This window comes from Vicia villosa, linkage group LG6, assembly GCF_029867415.1.
Source record: "Vicia villosa cultivar HV-30 ecotype Madison, WI linkage group LG6, Vvil1.0, whole genome shotgun sequence".
In the NCBI taxonomy this organism is placed as follows: domain Eukaryota; kingdom Viridiplantae; phylum Streptophyta; class Magnoliopsida; order Fabales; family Fabaceae; genus Vicia; species Vicia villosa.
The window spans coordinates 65486927-65501568 of NC_081185.1; the positions used below are offsets into that span (position 1 = coordinate 65486927).

Here is a 14642-nt window from a genome sequence, read left to right on the forward strand (position 1 = left end):
TAAGTTAACACCCCCCTTCTACTAACCATCACACTCAGCCCAACACCATATTTTATTATTTTCACATAATTCCCAAAAATTATTAATTCTTATAATTTAATTAAAGAAAAATAATTAAATTAATAACAAGAATTAACGGGGTGTTACACCCCCCCCCCCTTCTAAGTGTTTTTCTATCCTTCAGATTCTACCTACAAGACCAATAGGTATCGACTCCCATTATTCGAGATGGTCGGTCTTACATCCACCGAGAAGACATTTGCCGTTGGTTTTGCTTTTTTGGAGTGTGAAAAAGAGGATAATTTTAGGTGGGCCTTGGAGGTGTGTCGCTCACTTTTGAAAAAACAAGTCGAGATGCCTAAGGCGATTGTTACGGACCGTGACCCTGCTTTGATGAATGCGGTTGCAAAGGTATTTCCTTCTTCCGATGCATTACTTTGTCGATATCACATATCATGTAATGTGATAAGTAAGGTTAAACCCGATGTGGGGACGAAACAAGTAGCGACCGAAGGTGGGAAACCAGTGAAGCTCAGAGTGATTATTGACCAAATAATGGATGCATAGGCTCGTATTGCAAGTTCATAGACAAAATAATTGTATGCTGATGCCGTATTGCAATTTTGGAAAATATGTGAAAAATATCCCGATTCATTGAAATACATTGAAAACACCATTTTGACAAAGTGAAGGAGAAGTTTGTTTGTGCGTGGACTGATAAGGTCCGACACCTTGGGAATACAACCACCAATAGAGTTGAGTCGGCACATGCTACTTTGAAAAATTGGTTGTGTGATAGAAAGGGTGATTTGTGTAAAGCATGGGACACCATAAATCACATGATTTCGAACCAACAAAACGAAATACAAACCTCGTTCGGTCGGAGCATTACGGTTTTGGAGAATCGATTTAAGAACAACATCCTTTACTCTGAATTGATCTGCAATGTGTCTCGGGACGGATTGAATTATATCTTTTACAAGGCGAAACAAGGTGAAACAATTGGTGGCGATAGCGCAAAGTGTGGTTGCACTATTCTATCACGTATGATCTCCCATGTGCTTGTGCTATTTCTAAAAAAGTGATATTATGTGAGCCTATAACAATGAATGAAATCATTCCTCATTGGAAGAGACTTAGTTTTGATAGTGATGGTTGTGTCGAAGAAGATTTGAATATCTCTATTATTTCCAAATTGGAGGCGATACAAGAGAGGTTTTCGAAGGCCGATGAAAACACAAAATTATACATCAAAGAACAATTGCGGAGGATTGGATTTCCCGAAACAACCAACATGAAATCGTTGTCTCACCCCGTTAAGACAGAGGGTGCTCCGAAGAAAGTGAAGTCTACGCCAAATAACAACACAACAACACGATCTCCTTCATATTGTGAGCACATCAACAAATGCTTTCCCGATTCACCTACTCCAAAATCGCAAAAATCTTAAAAGAGTTCAAACAAGGGAGCTCGCATAAGCAAACCGCCTCCGACACCTATTCCACCGCAAGTTCCGCAAGTTTCGACTCCGATTCCAACACCTATTGATACAAAAGTTCCGATTTCAACACCTATTGCTCCATCAATTGAAGAGATAAAAATTTCTCAAACAATTCCATTCATTGACGGGATGCAGGTTTTTATCCATAAATACATCGACCGGATCGTCAATGTGGCGGGGGACGGTAATTGCGAATTTCGGGCCGTATCGACTTTGCTTGGTAAGGGAGAGGATGCCCATGAGCTTGTCTGTCATGATCTTATCAAAGAGTTGGTGAACCATAAAGACTCATACACGCGGGTATTTGGAGACGAAAACAAACTTGAATTGGTAAACGAAGCTCTTGTCCCTTAGGGGCGCCTACGCACCGGTTTTGCATTGGATGAGATTCCCGGAAATGGGACATCTTATTGCATGCGCATATGACATGCTATGCATTGACTTGACACGTTATGGTTTTTCGGAAACCTTTTTTCCGCTCTGTACCGCACCTCCTCCAAATCCAATTGATCGTAATATATGTGTTGGATGGCTCGCCAAATCTCGTCATTTTGTACAAATTTACTTGAAACCGGGATGCCCTATACCACCTACGTCACCAGAATGGAATCTTCATCATACTGAACTTGCCGAGACGTGGCCGGATGTATTTGTTGATAGGATGCATGAATTCGAAAGATTGAAGAATATCGACAAAATCTCGAATGCGGAAAAGTCAAAATTGGAACCACCAATAGATTTAGCCGGCGACAGTTCTTTTCATGTATTTATCTAGTTTCAAGGTGTAATATATGCACTCTATAACATTGCAATATAACCCTTTTTTGTGTTTGTGTGTTTGTGTCTATGTGTTTCAAATTGTTTACGTTTTGTGTTTCCTAAATTTCTTACCAAAACTGCTCCTTACTGCTTTCTGTTCTGCTAAAAAAATAGCAGGGAAACTTCCGTAGATGCATCTACGGAAGGGTGTTACATTGAAAATTATAGGTGTTAATCGTAGATGTATCTACGAAAGGGCGTTACATTGAAAATTAAGGGTCTTTACCGTAGATGCATCTACGGAAAGGAGAAATCTATGCCCCTTCCGTGGATATATCTACGGAACATTCTGTGACAGACATTGTGTGGTCATAGTCTCCAAAGAGTTCTATAAATTTGGGGTTTCTAACTTTGCATTACACACAAGCACAAACCCTAAACACAAACACAAAAATGTCTCACATTAGGTCAGATGGATGTCACCGAACATCAATGAAGCGTCCCGATCCTGAATCGAAATACCGCATAAGGGAAGGGCATGTCTTTTTTTCTCCCGACAAACCTCCCATGCCGGTGAAGTTTTGGAATATCCATTCCTTCGACCAACTCAAGAGGACTATCATGTCTTTTTTAGAAGGGGAGTACAAACCCGGAGAAGAAATCAAAAGGATCCAGAGGCTTAGAACAAGGACCTCGCTTGAAACCGGAAAAACGGAACGTTGGTGGGATGAAGTGAAATACGACATTGATTCTATTCAAATGATGCATGGAACAGATGACATTGTCTTAACCGTTGTAATTTCTTATATCTCTTAGTTTTCTTAATTTTCTCTGTAATTTTGATTAATCAATGAATCAATGCAGTGTCTTTTATGGTTAAAAATGCTTCTGTTGTGGTTTTGTGTGTGTGGGTTGATTCCTCCGTAGATGCACATACGGAAGACTTTCGTAGGTACATCTACGGAACAAAACAACGTTAAACAAAAAAATGGTGCTTTCGGAGATGCATATACGGAAACACGTGGGTAAAATGGTCAATTCGATAGTGCGTAAGAAAGATATCAGATTGGTTGAAAAATTCTCAAAATAATAGTCATTTCGAATTTTTTATTTTAGTAACACATAAAAAAAAATATTTTTATAAAATTATTCTTGAAGCATCGAGCTACCCTTGTCAGTTCATCCTGAGATTCAACTAAATCCAATTATTTCCTTGAAGATCTTCGTTGGAATGGGAAGCCAGCCACATTCAAAATAAGAAAGCCCTGGATACTCTTTTCAGTAGTGTACAAATATCTTCACATTCTTATGTCCATTCCAAATGATTCTTCGCATTTGAAAACACCATTTTTACCCAAGCCAAACACCAAATCAATCACTATCATCAACATCTACACTTTGGGCAATCTAGTCATTTCAACTGACCCTAGAATTTCCTTTGAGTTAGCCACTATAGTCAGCATTCTGTACCTTTTTTGATCATGTTCCTCTGTCTTACTGCTCATTTTGCCAGTCTATCTCTTATGGTCACTATTTCACCACAACACCACTTTATCTTTCTACAATTTTTAATTATCTTTTCACAATCTCACTTTTTTATTTTTATTTTTATCTTAAATAAATATATACACTCTTTCTTCCCTTCAAAGTTGTTTTCATAACTCAAAAAAGAGGAGAATGAGTTACACCAAACTCCCAAAAGTACTCATCATTCTTTTCTCCTTAATTCTTGCAGCTAAAGTTATACAAGGTTTAGTCTTGTCACACTTTCTTACTTTAATTCTATTTTTTCTTACTATAAAGTTCCAATGAATTCTCACCTTCTTCTTACTCTTTTTATCTTGCTTTCTTCTCTTCTTTATTCACTTCTTTTGGATTCTTCTTATTATCATATATGATTCTATCTTCAATTCTGGATAATTTGGTGCATAGATTTTAAATAATACAATGTGGTTATGTAAAAGCTTTCGCATAAAGATTTTTGCAATTTGTTTTAATACCGATTAAAGTCGTTATGGCATAAATTTAATTATAATTTTTTTTATAAAAATCGAGACTAATAATTTCACATCTTTAATTATTTTCACATCTTTTAATACTATTTTGTTAGTTTTACATCTTTTAATACTATTTTGTTCGTTTCACATCTTTTAATACTATTTTGTTGTTGTTTTATCGTTGTTGTTTTTGTTGTTTTTTAAATTTGTTGTTGATATTATTGACGTTACATCTTATTCTAGTGGAAATATTTTTTCTATATGTTATTCTCCCTCCATAATAAAACAAAATAATATTAAAAAAATTGTATATTTGGTGTTAAATTCTGTTATAAATTAAATGTTTGACCGAAATTTAGGTGAATTTGACAAAATTTTGTTATAGATTAAATGTTCTACCATAATTTTAAAAATTTTGTTGAATTTTTAAAATTATGGTAGAACATTGTAATTCTGTCAAACTCACTAATTTCTAATTTTAAACCGATAGTTATTTTTTTTATCATGTTTGTGTATTTGAATATTCCAATGTATGCTCAATTTCTTGATGTATATGAATTTCAACTTGTAACATTTTTTTTGTTTTTCAGGAATTGAAACAAAAGGGTGGATATCTCAATCCTCACAACCTCATAGAGAGTCAAATTTAAAGGTGAACCAAACAAATGAATTATCAATTTGAATTACATTTTTGGTAATGTTTTTGCTTTATACACTTAAATTTATATATATCTATGATTCTCAGGGTAGCAAGAATGAAGCATGGAAGACAAGAAATTCTAGGAGATTGATGATTGGATCCACAGCACCAACTTGTACTTACAATGAATGTAGAGGATGCAGATATAAATGCAGAGCTGAGCAAGTTCCTGTTGAAGGAAATGACCCAATTAATAGCCCTTATCACTACAGATGTGTTTGTCATAGGTGATATATATAGTATGATAATTGTTATTAATAGGTTATATTATATAGTTTTAATGTTAATTTTGTGGTCTAGTAGAGGTTTGAGTTTATTTACAATTTATAATCCTCCTTCCAATTCTAGAAGTTGTTAGTTCTTGTGCTGAAAAAGGTTCAACAATTTTGATTTGCTATGTTTCATTCAATTATAATAATGAGAAGCATATTTGTTATGTTTCATTTTCATATTATTATTCTCAAAGTCATGTTTCATATTATCATATATTTACTTATGTTTTTACTAATGCCGCTAAAGTTATTGTAAAAAAAAAAAATTAGAATTTTCTATGTTAAGTGATTGGTATATCATTACAAGAAAATGGTATTTGCCAGGTTTATAGGTGTTGGAGGAGTTTTTCACTAGGGAGCATTTATACATAGTGTTGGACTAGACACTTTTGTGAGAGACACACCATTTATTTATCAAAAATTTTAAGGTGATAGGTGAGTGAGTTCTTCCACTTATAAATGTTCAAGTCACCACATTCCTATCCAATGTTGGACTATTTCCCCTACACTACTCACACTTGTTATATTCTCAACACCCTCCTCAAGTGTAAGTCCACGATGCTCCCCCTCGAGTTGAAACTCTTTCTTCCACATACCACATGCGGGACGCTTACCCTTTCCCATGTGGAATACTTTTCGATGCATGTAAGTCGGTCCCTTTCTCGAAACCAAAGGCTCGTGACACCATTTGTTAGCACAACAGTCGGGGAGGGTCGAGCGAGGAGCATTCTTTCTTTGTCCGACTTTTCTTTGAGCAACACACCTTTGTGGGAGACACACCACTCGTCCATCTAAAACCTTTAGGTGGTAGGTGAGTGGGTTCTCCCACTTATAAATGCTCAAGTCACCATATTTCTATCTCGTTTTAACATTTATTTATAAGTGGACGTAATTTCTAATTTACAATCCGATTTTGTGGGGATGAGTTAAGTCCAATTATATTTCTTATTATGGTATCAAAATTCTCGTTTAACATCCAATGGGTCACCTGCTATCAGATTTCTGCTATCGAGTTATCCACCATTTATTTTCACACTCTAATGTCTAGTCTTGCTATCAGATTTTTGCTACTGGCCTCCACTTATAAGTGGGGACAATCTTCACCATACAAATCGGAATGTTAAGTCTCATTCACTTTTCGCACCCTAGTGAACAAAAGGAACACTACTCTTCTCTAGCGAACGAAATAATCTGGAATGTGCCATTTTAAAAAAAAATTTAATCTTATACCTTGATTTTTAGCAAAATGGACATAAAATGTGGCTCAGAGTTTGAGTTTTGATTCCCAGCTCCAGCAATTTTTTATTTTATTTAGAACCAAAAAGACGCATTTATTTTATGAGTCATCTTATCTCTCGGTTTTCTATAAAATCAACATGAAATGTTGATTAATATTTTATTTAATTAAATTGAACCCAGTTTTAACCTTAGTTATATTCCCTTGGTTTTTCCAAAATTCGAGATGAAAACTCAACAATATTGTATTCCTTCATCAGAATGTTAAGTCTCATTCACTTTTTGCACCCTAGCGAACAAAAGGAACACTACTCTTCTCTAGCGAATGAAAGGAACACCATTCTTTATCTTCTCCAATAAGGAAGGAAACTCGAATCTCAAACCATCACTTTTCTTTGAGTTTCTCATCACATTTCCAGTATGTAAAAATTTCTCTACGAGTGTTGTTTTTGTTTTTGTTTTTATTGTTGTTGTTGTTGTCGTCATTGATGTTGTTTTTGCCTTTGTCGTCGTCGTTGTTGTTATTGATATTTTTTATGGTTTTTGAGACTTAAGGTATAATGTAGTTGTTTTTCAGTTATTTGTTGTTATTGTTGTTTTATGGAGATGGAATGTTCATGTTTGTTGGTTGTGTATTATTTTTATTTTATTTTCAGAAGTTGTATGATTATGGACCCTAGTTAGATGAAAGTCAATAGATTAAGTAAAGAGTATGAGAATATCGTGATTCAATTTCTTGATTTCGCGTAAAGAGTATGAAATTTTTTGTGTCCTCGTAAAAAATGCAAAAATACGCAAAAACATCCAAGAGATGTTATATTCAATCATTTAGGTTATGATGGAATTATTCAAAATTACACGAAATGAGTATAACATGGTGAAGTTACAAAAAATATACGTGTCACATAGTGTTGAAGTTGATGAATTTATGAATGATACTCTAGAAGATATGATTTGTGATATTAGAGTATATGTTTTAAGAAAGCTCGTGTGGAAGATACTTTGCAAAGAGACGTGGAAGAGTTGTTATATGAGGGATGCAAAATTCTTACAAGATTGTCAACTATGTTAAGACTATTTAATCTTAAGGGAAGAAGTGGGTGGACGGATAGAAGTTTAGCTGAGTTGCTTGAGTTGTTGCAAGAAATGCTTTCAAAAGGTAACACATTGTCGAACAGTAGTTATGAGGACAAGAAGATAATATGTCTAATGTGTTTTAACTATGTCAAAATACATGCATGTCATAATGATTGCATATATGAAAAAGTATGAAAACTTGAAGGAGTGTCTGAGGTGTGGGGAGTCACGCTACAAGTAGGAGGACAATGATGCTGAAGATGATGATATAACTAGAAATGGTATTCCATCCAAGGTGATGTGGTACCTACTGATAATTCAAAGGTTCAAGATATTGTTTGCTAATATAAATGATGCAAAGAATACTAGATTTCATGCATATGAAAGAGTATGTGATGGAAACATTTGCTATGTAGCTGATTAATTGCAATGGAAGAAAATTGATTTGTTGTTTCCAGATTTTTCCCTGGAGGAAAGGAACCTTAGGCTTGGACTATCCACCGACGAAATTAACCCGTTTGGTAATTTGAGTATTAACCATACTTCATGGCTTGTTCTTCTCATGATTTGCAACCTATCTTTGTTGTTGCGCATAAGCGCAAATATATGATGTTATAAATGGTGATTTTGGATCCAAGACAACAAGGGAACAACATAGATGTTTTTCTAATGCCATTAATTGAAGATTTATGAATTCTATGGGAGGAAGATGTTGATGTTGATGATGCATATACATGTGATAACTTTAAGCTGCTTGCCATGTTGTTGTACATAATCAATGACTTTCTTGCATATGCTAATTTTCTTGGGTACAAAATCAAAGGACATAAAGATTGTCCTACATGTGAATATGATACATGTTTCCACCAGTTACAAAATGGAATAAAGACTGTTTATCTCGGGCATCGAAAATTTCTAAGACCTAATCATCCATACTGTATATTGCGGAAGACTTTTAATGGAAAACAGGATTTTAATATCGCTCCAACGCCTTTAACCGGGAAGGAAGTTTATAAAAGATAACAACACATTAGTTTTGTCTTTGAAAAGAAACAAAAAGGGAACATGGAGAAAAATATTTGAAAAAAGAGGTTGGCATTCTTTGATCTTCCATATTTGCCTAGTCTCGATGTAAGACATTTTCTTGATGTGATAATTTTGTTGGAATATTTCTCAACATTAAAGGCAAGATAAAAGATACTAAGAAATCCCGTGAAGATATGGTGGTGATGGGTATACGACAAGAGTTATCTCCAAAAGATATAGGAAACATAACATATTACTCTTTCTAAAAAAGAAAAAAAAATGTGATTGCAGGGTATCAAAGTTACCCAACGGTACTCATCAAATGTGAAGAAACTTGTGTCAATGAAAGATCTCAAATTAGTTAGCTTAAAATCTCATGATTTTCATGTCTTGACACAACAACTTCTAACAGTGGCTATCCGTGACATTAATTACCTAAATATATAAGGGTAACTATAACCATATTGTGCTTATTCTTCAATTATATATGTAGTAAATTCATTGATCTTGAAAATTTAGATGACTTGGAGCATGAGGTTGCAATTATCTTGTGTCAATTAGAGATGCCATTCTCTTCATCATTTTTGACATTATGGTTCACTTAGTTGTTCATCTAGTAAGGGAGATTAGAATTTATGGTCTAGTTTATTTAGTGTGGATGTATCCAGTAGAGCGATACATGAAGATCTTCAAAGGGTATACAAAGAATAATCACCGTCTGAAAGCTTTGATTGTTGAATGGTACATTACAAAAGAAGCTATTGAGTTTTGTACAAACTATTTGTGAGAACTAATCCTTAAAGGAATTCCCGAGTCTCATCATGATGGAAGATATGATGGTAGATGTACTCAAGTTTTAAATGTTAAGATATTGGACCGAGATATAGTTCTTCAAGCACATTTGTATATATTGAATAACGTTGGTGAAGTTTTACCTTACCTATCCGCTCACTTAAGTATTATCAACGAAAAACTCCCCTGGATGAGTGAAAAATTGTTGTTGGCAGAGAATAAAATTTGTTTCATAACTTGGTTTAATGAAAGAAATTCTAAAGAGAGTAGTGCACCAGAGACAATTAAATGGATGTCACATATGCCTAAGTTTAATGTAGTAACTTGGGGTGCATACAATATTACTAAATTATCATTCTATACAAAATCAAAGGATGATCATAGTACCATGCAAAATAGTGGGGTAATGGTTGAAGTTGAATCCATGTACGTCTTTAGTTCCAAAGATAACAATCTTGTACTAGCATCTAGAGCGTACTTTGGGATCACTGAGGGGATTTTGGAGATTGATTATATTACTTTTAAAGTGCCATTATTTAATTGAAAGTGAATTGATAGTAATACTAGTGTAGAAATCAATGACTTAGGATTCACATGGGTTAATCTTCGAAAGGCAACTTATATGAATGAATCATTCAACATGGAAACCTAAGCAAATCAAGTTTTTTATGTCACTGATCCTTCTAACACAAGATGACCAATTGTTCTACAAGAAAAACATATTCCTGATAGTGATAAAAATCAATATTTAAATTTTGATACCCCTTCTTTCACAACACATGTATGTCTCTCATATGAAAAATGGTTCATACGATGTACATGTTATTCGTCATGATCATCAAGAGGGATATATGGAAAAACTAATAAGTCAATGTTTTATATCACTTAGTAATATATATTTATTCATTTTACTTTTTTAACTCTTTTTACTAAAGAGTTAATGTTGTTGTTGTTGTTGATTATCCTAATTGGTTTCAAATATTGTTCAAATTATAGGTGCTTAACGACAGGTTACATTTTGATGAATGAAAATATGCATGTTAGTGTGTATTTTATATGTTAGTTTGTTATTGATTGTATGTCAATTTATTAAATTTTCCAAATTAATATGTTATTTTTATAAATAAATTAGTATAAAATTAATATATCTAATCTATAAAGAGACCAATTTATTATGTTGTAAATAGTATCAAACCCCCGCTATGGTGGAAGGATATTTGCGCTCTGGAATGTTCTGACGAAGATGAACAGAACTTATGGTTTTCTAAGTCTATCTCTTGCAAGACCGAGAATGAGAGAAATATTACTGTTTGGCATAACCATTAGTTAGGTGCAGGAGCGCTAAAAGACCAATTTCCAACCCTCTTTGGCTCTTGTGTTCTCGTCCTTTTTGTGAAAGTTACTAATATGTTTGATTGGCTGATCAATAATTGATGTTGGAATTCTATCGCGCCTGATAATACAACTAATGTTTTAGCGGTAGTAATGGTAATAGGTTTTCTGTCAATCGCAGCTACGTTTGACAGAATTTTCTGAGCAATGCATCTACATAAGTTAATGAGAATCTGATTCGGGCGTTGCCTAGTCTTTATAAGTCTAAAGTGTCAAAAAAAATTCTTCTTTTTCGTTGGCGGTTGGTTCATAACATGCTACCTACTAGGTTGGAATTGGCGAAGAAAGGTATCGTGGCTGGTGCTCATAATCTTGTTTGTACGTTGTGTTTGATGGATGAAGAGGATATGGGGCATTTATTTTAATTGTGCGGTTAGCAACTTGGTGTGTCAGGATGTGGGTCGCTGGCTGGATGTGGTTGTGGTGGACCAAGCATAATCGGTTCTTCTCTTTTTTCAAAGCTAGAGATTGAAGATCAATAGCAAGTTTCTGGGTGAGTTTGATTGGTCCTTTGGTCTTGCGTTTGTTGGATATTGTGGTGTTGTAGGAACGACATATTATTTTCCAGTACATTTCTGAGAAAATTGAATATTCTTGAGATGATTAAATTAGTGACTTTGGAGTTAATTATTGCTTGTAAAAGAGTTAGAGATAGTTGTGTTTCGTCAGGATTGAGCTTTAATATGTGGAGTTTTTATCTTAACTTTCAATTTGTTTTGCGTATAAGTATTGACTATTGTATTTTTTTATACAATTATATCAGTTGTAATCTTGGTATGAGTATCCCTTGTACTCTTGTTTAATCCAATTCTTCTTACATATCAAAAAAATTATTTTAGAAAATAATATTTTACAAATAAAATATTGTCTATTCAAATGTCATGAATTTTTCAAAGGTTTCTCCTTGCAATACATGTTACATCAATTCTGCACACATTGTGTCATGTGTTCAAAATTTTCAAAGAATAATCCCTCACAACTAACATTGACAACTTTGTGTCATTTGATCATATATATATATATATATATATATATATATATATATATATATATATATATATATATATATATATATATATATATATATATATATATATATTTATATATATAATCTTACACTAAATTCAAAGTCTATTATAATTTTTTGGACAGTTTTTTTTCATTCTTATACATTCTCACAAATTTTTGGTGAAAATTCAAAAATATCTTCAGTTTTTGGAGATGCATCTCTGAACGTATTCATTTTTCACAAAATTGAACGCGAACGCATACGAGTAAGTCACCTTATTAAAATTAATTTCCAAGATGCATATCCAAATAAATCCTTTTTTTTTTACGAAAAATGGTGTTTTCAGATATGTATATCCATAAAATGCCCAGTTATATATTTTAAATTTAATATTGGATGTATTCGAATAGGCTGAACTAGTATTCATGCATCAGTAATGCAACAAATATGTATATACCAACAATGTCCCTATTGAAAAATAGAAAAACGATTAAAATAATATTATACAAATCCGAATATACAACTAAAAATCAAATTAAAAGTCTACAAATTTTTTCGGATTTTTTCGAAAAATATAATCATAAAAAATAAATCAAACAAAATAGGAAATCAAGAAATTTAGAATTTTTAGGGTGGTGTCACGTATTTTGACTCAATATATGGGACTTTAATCCCTTATTTTTATGATGAAATGACACAATAAAATTTTGATTCAGAATCGATTTTTTAGAAAATCGATTTTTTTCGCGTAAAGGCTAGAAATTCGGGAATGCAACAACCATAATACGAGGATACAATTTCTATGACTCTATTATTGGTTAAAATTGACAGAGAATTCTCGGCAACAGCGCCAATTTCAATGAAAAACGTGTAGTAAATGAGTTCAGAGACGTTTTCGGAGATATATTTTCGAATTTACCCTAAATAATTTCAGAGAAACATTATCAAACTAATTTTTGACAAAAATTGAGAAGGTGCATCTAGATATAAATTTTTAAAAACAATTTTAAATTTTCAGTGAATCACACTATTTAGATGAAAAAAAAAAATTTATTGACATGCGTGGGACTTAGAAGTTTCTCGTGCTATGTTTTATACAACGTGTTATAGTGTATTTAAAATAAAATTCAAAATGAAGTGAGGGCCCTTGGGCATAAGATGGACAAGGTAGGTCTATCATTGATTGGATGTGCACCTATCCTTAATCGACCATGAAAACAAACAAGTATTTAAATTGGCAATCACCAAAGTGAAGGTTTGTCTAATTTAAACTTTAAAAAAAGAGTACAAAGATAAATCTTTATCATTTTTAATTAGTAATTAAATTTTATAAAAATTGAAAAGGAGAAAATATTTAATATCTTATATAAATTTATTAAAAAACAATAAGAATTTACCTTGACAATTTTCTTTTTGAGTTTTATATTAGACACGTCTCATAAAAAAAATTAAGGATTATATATGTTTGTGGTCTTAAATATCTCAAATTTTATTTTAATCTCTTAAAATATTTCTTTCAAATAATGATTTTTTTTAAAATTTTCAATCCATATTTTTGGTGTCTAATATTTAAATTGTCGCTAATTTAATCGTTAAATAAAAAATCGTCACTAAATTGCAGGAATGACCAATTCATTTTAATCTTTTAACTCAATTGTTTTTTGTCACTTGATTTAAGTCTCTCACCCGAAGACGCAATCCATAACTGATTACGAGAAAATTCGAGATTTTCAGGTTAAAAAGAAAAGTGAATTTTCTTGGTGCAAGTTGGAAGATGAAAGTGGTCCAAAACAATGTGCACAAGGGACCAAATCACATGGGTAATTTGTTTGAACTCTCTTAAATTGCACAAAGTGGCAAAACTAAAAATGAATAGAGCAGAGCATGCATGTAAACAACAAGAAGGTCCCATTTTTCTGTGTAAAAAGTAATGTAGCTAGCGACTGTTAACGTATATATATACGTTGTTGTTTTTATGTGTCTGGCCCCATTTTTACAAGTTAATTGGATTTGCTATTAGTTACTACTTTGACTATCTTCAAATATACTGTCTTCAGTCTATTCACTGCACATTCCTCGTTCTTATTTACTGCTCCTTGTTCTAACAAATTATTCATATCAGTTTGTTTAGGATATGTGTGGCTGAAATTATAACTGAATTTATATTTTGGTATGCTGTTGAATTGCTAAAATTATTAGTGTAATACTTTCCCCCTTAAACACATATTCTAGGGAAAAATCAAAATTATTTCTAGAATTCAAAACTGCACTTTTGAACGTACTCAAATACAACAAATTTATGTGTAAATAAGTCATATTTTTATTTTATAAAAAAATAGTTCGAAAAAAAGTACTTTCGTAAAATACAAACTCTATTCTTCACTTTTTTTCTTTTCATCTGAACCTTCAAGTTAGTCGGTCATCACCTAATCATCAACAATCACACATCACATGTTCCATTTAAAATTTATTATGTACATATGATTAAGGTTCCGTTAGTTTAGTTTTTTTCTAAAATATTTTTTTATAATATAACATAATTTTGTATAAATTTTTTTTAAGAAAAAAATTTAGAAAAAATTCATAAAATCTTTTACTAAAATTTTAATTTAAATATTTATTCTTAAAATGTTATTTTAGATATTTATTATTTTATAAAAAAAATTGGATATCAAAATTTAAAAAATCACTTCATTCTCATGCTATTTCAAATAGTTTTTCTTAAAAATTATTTTTGAGATGTAATTTATTGAAAAGTTGTAATTTCAACTACATGTTTTTGATCTTCAATAAAATATGTTTATGTTATAGAATGTCAAAATTCGTCTTTTAAATTTAAAAAAAAAAAAAAGCGAATATAAAAAATTTGTAATATTTTAAA

At 32.2% G+C, this 14642-nt stretch overlaps 2 protein-coding genes across 2 annotated transcripts; both read left to right on the forward strand.

Annotated features, from left to right (window-relative positions):
* The first annotated feature begins 1898 nt into the window (after positions 1 to 1898).
* On the forward strand, positions 1899 to 2276 carry LOC131613786 (uncharacterized). Its single transcript, XM_058885427.1, has one exon. The coding sequence runs from the start codon at positions 1899 to 1901 to the stop codon at positions 2274 to 2276; it is 378 nt and encodes a 125-aa protein (XP_058741410.1).
* Positions 2277 to 3818: 1542 nt separating this feature from the next.
* On the forward strand, positions 3819 to 5377 carry LOC131611595 (EPIDERMAL PATTERNING FACTOR-like protein 9). The gene is made up of 3 exons (XM_058883545.1): positions 3819 to 4010; positions 4848 to 4909; positions 5003 to 5377. Exons 1-3 carry the CDS (start codon positions 3938 to 3940, stop codon positions 5186 to 5188), a joined length of 321 nt encoding a protein of 106 aa, XP_058739528.1. The 5' UTR covers positions 3819 to 3937; the 3' UTR covers positions 5189 to 5377.
* The last annotated feature ends 9265 nt before the right edge of the window (positions 5378 to 14642 follow it).

What these genes read in the sequence shown, in the direction of transcription:
- LOC131611595 (XM_058883545.1), top strand. Translation starts at nt 3,938, where the DNA reads ATGAGTTACACCAAACTCCCAAAAGTACTCATCATTCTTTTCTCCTTA. An exon ending in TGCAGCTAAAGTTATACAAG is followed by an intron (nt 4,011 to 4,847) that starts GTTTAGTCTTGT and finishes TTTGTTTTTCAG; the next exon opens with GAATTGAAACAAAAGGGTGG. An exon ending in ATAGAGAGTCAAATTTAAAG is followed by an intron (nt 4,910 to 5,002) that starts GTGAACCAAACA and finishes TATGATTCTCAG; the next exon opens with GGTAGCAAGAATGAAGCATG.
- LOC131613786 (XM_058885427.1), top strand. Translation starts at nt 1,899, where the DNA reads ATGGGACATCTTATTGCATGCGCATATGACATGCTATGCATTGACTTG.